This window comes from Toxorhynchites rutilus, chromosome 3 (assembly GCF_029784135.1).
Source record: "Toxorhynchites rutilus septentrionalis strain SRP chromosome 3, ASM2978413v1, whole genome shotgun sequence".
NCBI lineage: Eukaryota > Metazoa > Arthropoda > Insecta > Diptera > Culicidae > Toxorhynchites > Toxorhynchites rutilus.
This window is the reverse complement of record NC_073746.1, coordinates 172,481,867-172,489,630: the sequence shown is the minus strand read 5'-3', so window position 1 is coordinate 172,489,630 and position 7,764 is coordinate 172,481,867. Positions and strand designations below refer to the sequence as shown.

The following is a 7,764-nucleotide window of genomic DNA, read 5'->3' as shown; positions in this document are numbered from 1 at the left end:
ATTATCCGCGAGCGGATGATCCGCGGTGCGACTTATCCGCGAAAACGAGTTTCTTAGCAATTCTATGAAATTTCCCGAAATTCATCAGTCATTGGCAATGAAAGTGGTACAGCGTCGACGTCTGGTGGCGACTTTCAATTTGGGCCCCGAACTCGATGTTTACAAAAATGTCCAATTAGAGGTGAAAATGTCCAATTAAACGTGTCGCATTACAGGTCTGTCCAAATAGCCAAATGTCGCATTAAATGTAACTTACTGTATTTGTTTCCCATTTCAGAAACTTAAATCATCTGGCATCTCGGTTGAACCATTCATTGCAAATCAGTCAAATCGCTAAACAAAACAAAAGAAGTCCAGAAACTTCTTATAAACTTTTCGGTCTAATCAGTGTAAAAAAACAACAGTGAAAAGTTAGTTCCTATAATTTGAAAGCAGACAGCTTCTAACAGGTAATAATAAGTGATGAAGTTTATGCAATTGAGCAACTATGTTATGTGGCTGGTTCAGAGAATTGCTGCAGATATTCGTTACTAATGGTTTATGTGCGTGCAAAAACAAACGAAACTTTCATAATAATTGCTCATAAACCGCGAAACAGTATGTAAAATGTGTAGTAAATTACTAAAAAGTATTACCTCGATGCCGAAACAACTAACCTCATTTTCCTTCTTGGAATCGGCTCTTGGATAATATTTTGCAGGTAATGCTTGAAATGAACGCAAGGGGTCCATCAATTGCGTGTTACTATGTTATCGTTCTGTTGCTATTTTTCTAAATATTGTACTTAATTTTAGAGTATTCATGTTCTTAATTCCAGAGATGGATTTTTTTTCTGATTTAGGGCGATAAGATTATAATACTGAACATAAAAGTTATTCTACAGAATGTGTTCTGTTCAGAATTTAAAATCTTCACTTTATTTTTCCTAATTTAACCCATTAGTGCCCAGCGTAAAAAAATTAATGCGCAAAAATGTCCGTTTTTGAAAAACTGTTTGGTGAAACTGAAGTGTCAAGGCATTTTAAATGATACCACATGACAATTAGAGTGTTTTTGTGTGAGTGTCAATTTTTTTGTTTTTCTGTGTATTGAGGCTTGCAAAGTTCGAGTTTCCCGCAAAAGTCGCAAAGTAAACATAACCTACACCTGGACAGTAATGGGTCGCCAAAAAGTATGCACATCGCGCTGGTGTGATCGAAGAGCTGTATGAATTTCTAAAGACGACGCTCGTAACGAAAGGGTTAATGATGGATTTGGTAATACCTGAGTTGATACATGGCTTCTTATTTTTCTTAAATGGCACTAACGATCTTGAGGAACTTCGCAGTCTCAACGTATTATTACTTGCGTTATTTTCATCAGTACTCAGTTCAGATTTCTATGCCAAACAACTCGCCTTGAATGCGTTCCAAGTGGCAAGCTTCACAATACGCGTGTACTTTTTGAACTCTCTTGTTTACGGCGGTATCTGATCCAGCAAACATTAAATCGTATGACTTTTGCTCATGCTAGGTCGCATATAAATTCGAATCAAATTACAATCGTATAAAATATCAACCAAAAGATGCATCATGTGTAAAAAAAAAACGTTCTAAATAGTCCTAGTATCGCAGTATTATACACGCACATTCTAATCATTTTATATAGCATAGTCGGGTCAAACCGCATAACAGTGTAAAACGCATCGTATATCGTTATATACGGTTTTATAAGTGCATAAAATATGGCATATACGTATATCGCCTCCAGTTTTCATCATATATCATTCAAATGTCGCCTCCAATTATGGCTATTCATACGATTTAATGTTTACTGTGAACTTTAAATCGATTGTGACATTCACCAACAAATGATATAAAAACTCCTGCTTTTATCCAACAATATGTTTTTTTTATATGGTAGGATATTCTCTACACCATATCACCCATTAATTTTTTCTCTATCAAATCCGTAGACAATATCACTATTTGTAAACAATCAATATCGAGTTGTCATCCTCACTTCGTTTTTCGCTTCGAATCCCTTCGGTCTGGCTGCAGAAAAGAAATGAAATTGGGAGAGAAAGACATAGTGTTTAATCCTTTTACGGGTAGTGGCAACTATATTGCCACGAACGATACTGAAGGTTCTATATATTGCCACCAACATTTAATGCTTGCCTTTTTCCAGTAGATGGCAGCTATATTACCAGCAGCATTTTATGCTAGCCAGGTAGTGGCAACTATATTGTCACCATATTTCCAATGTTTTTCCAATAGTTTTGCGTATCGAAAAAAATGTTTTGTTTAATCTAGGATGTTAAAATGTCGTTGTATTGTAGTTTGCGTTGATTACATGCCTCACAGTCTATTGAAGGATTAAATGACTAACGTTTCTAGAGGAATTTCGCTGTCTCAATGTGGTACACTGTGTTTCATAACTATGGAACCATTCAATTATTCTGAGTTTCCAGAGATATGTAAGGAGTCGGTTAAATTGAAGTATATACTGTAGAATACAATAACAATCTTCATTTATAAGACTGGTCATTTGAACTTTATTGTTGTGTTTGAAACATTCAAAAAACTGAATTCCAATGTTTCATAACTTTAGAACCAGATGAAAAAACGCTCATTCCTTTATAAAATTAACGTAAATTTCACATGAATTACAATAAATTTCCAATGACCCATTTGGGGTTGTTTCGACCAAGTTGCGCCATGTTGTGGTGTGTTACTCGTTCTATGCAGAGGATACTGCTCGTTTAAGTTCTTCAAATCACTCATACGGCTTGAAAGCTCAAAAGTAGAATCACTCCTCATATGTTTTCGACAGTGTTTTAATATGGTAAATAAACTGACCAGTTCAGAATCTGAAGCCCCTAATTCCTATTTTATGAATTGATGCCAAATTACCCAATTATCACAGAGTTTTTTATCTTACATCTCTGGAAACTCAAAAAATGGAGTGGTTCTATAGTTATGAAACGCAGTGTATTACTTGCGCGATTTTTATTAGTACTTCGTTGAAATTTCTATACCAAATAACGCGCCTTGAATGCGTTGTAAGTGGCAAGCGCTAGAACACGCATGTACCAGAACTCTTGTTCACGGCGGTATCTGACAATCATTGGAACTTATTCTAAAAGAAATCCTCGTTTTCATTCGAATTCGTTCGAACGTAAAAATGTCGATGATAATCAAATGCACTCCAGATGCGAATTTAAAAAACCTTTGGAACGTCTCTGATTCGATCAAAAACAAGAATAAGGGTGTATTTTTTTCAAGTCACAATAAAAAAAATGGATGTTAAAAAAAAATTTCAATTTAGTAATATCTTCGTTTCAATTTGTGAACCCCTCTCCGTATTGGGGAAAACAAGCGAACACTCGCGTACATTCTTGACACTTCTGTTGTGTTCTGTTTCTTTCGTTCTGTCAAAGCTCACATTACAGACAGACAGCGCATGTTTTCATTCTCGATTGTTCCAATTCGCTTCATACATCATAAGAGCACCTAGTATCGGTTCAGTCTTCTCTAACATTTGATACTTTTCGTATCGTTTTACAGAACGGAAAAAATATTTTAAATACTGGAAAATTGCATCGCCTATTTAGCAAAAACTACTAGTAACAGTTTCGTACACCAGTGAAACATATTGGAAAAAGGTTGACAACAAAAAGTCGAAAATGGCATCTCGAGAAGAGGAGAATCTTCCAGAAAACAAGAAGCTAGCTCGCAAGGAAAAAGAAAGTGGTAACTCCGCGTACAAGAAAAAAGAATTTGGCCCCGCTCTGAGCCACTATCAAGCGGCCCTTCAGCACGATCCGACCGACATCACATTCCATAACAACATCGCTGCAGTGTACTTCGAGAAGAAAGAATATCAAAAGTGTATTGCCGAATGTGAAAAAGCCGTTGAAGTTGGCCGAGAGAACCGCGCAGATTATAAACTGATCGCAAAGGCTTTCACACGTATAGGAAATGCGTACCGAAAATTGAATGATTATAAATCTGCCAAAACCTATTTCGAGAAAAGCCTTTCGGAGCATCGAACGCCGGAAGTTAAGGCTTTTTTGAGTGAAACCGAGAAGAAGATCAAAGAACTAGAACGATTGGAGTATATCGACCCAGCAAAGGCCGAGGAGGAGAAAGAAAAGGGTAACGAGTTTTTCAAGAAGGGAGACTACAGTACAGCTGTTAAGCATTATACGGAAGCAATACAGCGCAATCCTGACGATGCGAAGTTGTACAGTAACCGGGCGGCATGTTACACGAAGCTGACCGCTTTCGATCTTGGCCTTAAAGACTGCGAAACATGCTGCAAACTGGACGAAACCTTCATCAAGGGCTGGATCCGCAAAGGTAAAATCCTCCAGGTAATGCAAAAATCTTCCGAAGCGCTAACCGCTTACCAGAAAGCACTGGAAATTGACCCTAACAATCCTGAAGCCTTGGAGGGCTACCGAGCTTGCACAATGGCTGTGCACTCGGATCCCAAGGAGGTGTGGAAAAAAGCTATGCACGATCCCGAAGTGCAGCAAATCCTCAAGGATCCGGCGATGCGGGTGATCCTCGAACAGATGCAGAATGACCCGAAAGCGGTTCAAGAGTAAGTTCTTTCCCTCATTCAAACCATAAGAAACGTCCATTAATCTATTATTATTTGTTCATAGGCATCTAAAAAATCCACAAGTGGCGTCAAAGATCCAGAAATTGCTGGAATCGGGCATCATACAAATATATTAGGGAGGTTCCGCTCGGTGTTCAACGGACAATTGTGTTCAAACAGAAAGTCAAATAGTTTCCAGACAAATCGGTACATACGGAAAAATGCGTTACTATTGCAGCGTTTGCTTTTCGGTCAGAATTCCCTTTTCATTGGTTTGTCATATCTTCTTTCTGCAGTTTTTTTCTCCTTTTCTCTCGCATATAATAACCTACACGAACGAACAAATGCTAACTTACTGTAATCATTAGAAGCAAAGAGAAATGAAACATAAACTGATGTCCTTTACAGCAAATGTATTCACTGAACATATTGATAATAAACAGAAACTGGTGAAATAAAGCTAGGAATATCAATGAAATGAACTATTTTTTAAGCCAACACGAGGATTAATGTTTTTTTTTTCCGAAAGCAGTTAAGGCCAAGCTAAATTTTCTCTGTCAATTTCTTGCAAGAAACCGTTCATATTTTATTCGAGAGTTCTTTCAACCGAAATCATGATATTCATATTCGAGCATAAATATAAACAGGAGTTCATGACAACTAATAGAATTACTTAAAATGTTCGCTCAATTTTCCTCATAACAATTTTGAAGATTTTTTTCGTTTAATCATTGACAGTGCACGCCAAAATCGCGATCATCATGTCATTGCACAAGAACTGTTGGAACTTTTTTTTTTGAATAAATAGCGCTACAGACTGTACATCTGCATATTGACGAAAAATATGCAATTTGTATTTCCAAACTTGATGGAATTAAGATGGTTGAAATTGCGCCCTATTGACATGTTGCACACATTATGGGCACCTTACACGATCAACCGGATTGACAATAAGTGTCTTCAATATCGTGACAGCTAGGCTTTCAACATCTGATCTAACCTCAATCAATATTTTTCCACCTTACACGGTCAATATCGCCCTCAACCCGAGACAACGAAAATATCCGCGATGGCTAGTGGCGACATTCGAGTTTGGGATCCAAACTATTCTCTATCAGATTAGAAGGCTAAAAGGCAATTTTCAATTGGTAAAATTTGAATGAAAATATCTACTTGGTATTATTTAATTAGTTGAAGCGCGTAATCATAACCTTAACTTAACCTACTTCCTCTGAATTTTCAGATATTCCTACTAAAATGTATTATTATAATATAACGTCAATTTCAGACATAATTTTTGTATGGGATTTTCTCACCACTTGCAGAAAAAAAAGTGATTTGCATTCACATAGAATACTAATTTGATTCGTAAAAGTTAATTTTCATTCATAATTTACACTTTAGAATTCGGTTTTTCTTCTCAAAAATACATCATAATACTCGTTTCACAAATACAGACTGTTCCTTTCAGTTTCAGAGATGCCAGATTATTTTAGTTTGCGAAAATATATGCAAGTTATTTTATCTGCAAGCAAATGTTTTTATTCCATAAATGAGACTATGACAGTAGAACCTCGATTATCCGCGAGCGGATGATCCGCCCTGCGGATTATTCGTGACTGCGAGTTCCATAGTAAATCAATAGGCCTTTCCGGAATTTGTTAGTGAGTGGTAGGCCCATGCTCTTTTGTCATGGCTTTTACATTATTTAGCCACTGGTGTACACGACCTTACAGATGGATAGTTGATTGATTTCTGTATTGATAGAACATAGTTTTTATGTTGAAACATCTCTTTTCGTGTTTGCATTTTTTTGTCCTTTAATGGGTCATCGCGAAGTATCATTGGACCCTATTATATAAATCTAATCGAGGAGTCTATACAATGACTATCACTATCACATCGAGCTAAATTTCGTATTTTGTAAATCGAGATAATCTCTTATCGAGCTCGAATTTCATTACAATTGCATATATTTAAGCGTTTCCGAAATGTTTCCTGTGCTTCAGAAATGTTCCAGAAAATTTTGAAACATATTCTATCAGAATGTGATAATGGGTCCTATTATAGAAATCGAGGCGATAAGAATGTTGCTCGTTAGCCCTATTTTACTATTATAGAAACCGAGCAATTCGATAGCATCGAGCGAGTGATAGCTATCGGTGCAGCTTTCAGAATTTTTCAAGTTGTTTGATTTGCTTGTTGCATACCTTTGGAGAATTATTTGGTTTTGGTTTGCGTCCCTGATACTCTCCTTTGAGAAACATTTCGGAAACGCCTAAACATATGCAATCGCAACACAAGAAATTCGAGCCCGGTGCGAGATTATCTCGATTTACAAAATACGAGATTTTGCTCGGTGTGATAGTGATAGTGATTGTATCGAATCCTCGATTCGATTTATATAAAAATGCCCAAAATTACCTGAGCATAGTAACACACGATTCTTAGGCTTAGTATTTTTGACGGTTTGCATTGCATTTTTTTCACAAGATAAATGTATTGTGTGTATGGGGGTCTCCGTAGCCACATTGGTTGCGCATTCGCTTAGTAAGCGGTCGATCGTGAGTTCAAAACTCAGGACCCTCATTGACCATCTTTGTGTTGTTACAGAATAGCTATGTCCACGCAACAATCATCAGCGATGGAGATCGATCCACGGTCGAAATAAGATCGATTTACCCATCCAACTGCTCTGCTCTGCAAGACACATCGGGCTGCTGTTCTATAAATAACTCAACAATGATTAATCAACTGTCTCCGCTGTCCGGTGGTCCCACTGGATAATGGAAGAACAGAAAGAATACTCTTACGCCTAAATGGCTACTGTGTGAATGTACCATATGTAATGGTATAGAAGGAATACTGGCGAATGGCAACTGTGTAATGTGCTAATTATAGATATATGATAACCATGTGACATGTACACGATTAAAATTCGGTTCGGTTACAGCTAAAATGCTAATGAGCCTTAAATAAATAAATTGGATAAAAAAATGTATTGTTGTTCTATGTGATCTTTTTGGAAGCCCGTGGTTTTTTAAACGAGAACCTTTTTTTTATTCTTTATTATAGAGACTTTCAGCCGTAGACTGGTTCATCTCTTACACGAGAATCTAGATAGTTACCTATCGAATATTAATTGCCGTTGTTGAGGGAGAATGTTGCTGTTAA

At 36.9% G+C, this 7,764-nt stretch overlaps 1 protein-coding gene across 2 annotated transcripts; it reads left to right on the top strand.

Moving 5' to 3' along the window:
• The first annotated feature begins 302 nt into the window (after window positions 1–302).
• Window positions 303–5,088, top strand: LOC129775627 (stress-induced-phosphoprotein 1). Of its 2 annotated transcripts, none has more exons than XM_055780588.1 (3): window positions 303–449; window positions 3,549–4,590; window positions 4,655–5,088. In XM_055780588.1, exons 2-3 carry the CDS (start codon window positions 3,668–3,670, stop codon window positions 4,725–4,727), a joined length of 996 nt encoding a protein of 331 aa, XP_055636563.1. In that variant the 5' UTR covers window positions 303–449; window positions 3,549–3,667; the 3' UTR covers window positions 4,728–5,088. The 2 variants fall into 2 exon arrangements, with proteins under 2 accessions (XP_055636563.1, XP_055636564.1); XM_055780589.1 differs by lacking the exon at window positions 303–449 and adding an exon at window positions 495–700.
• The last annotated feature ends 2,676 nt before the right edge of the window (window positions 5,089–7,764 follow it).

What these genes read in the sequence shown, in the direction of transcription:
- LOC129775627 (XM_055780588.1), top strand. Translation starts at nt 3,668, where the DNA reads ATGGCATCTCGAGAAGAGGAGAATCTTCCAGAAAACAAGAAGCTAGCT. An exon ending in GACCCGAAAGCGGTTCAAGA is followed by an intron (nt 4,591 to 4,654) that starts GTAAGTTCTTTC and finishes ATTTGTTCATAG; the next exon opens with GCATCTAAAAAATCCACAAG.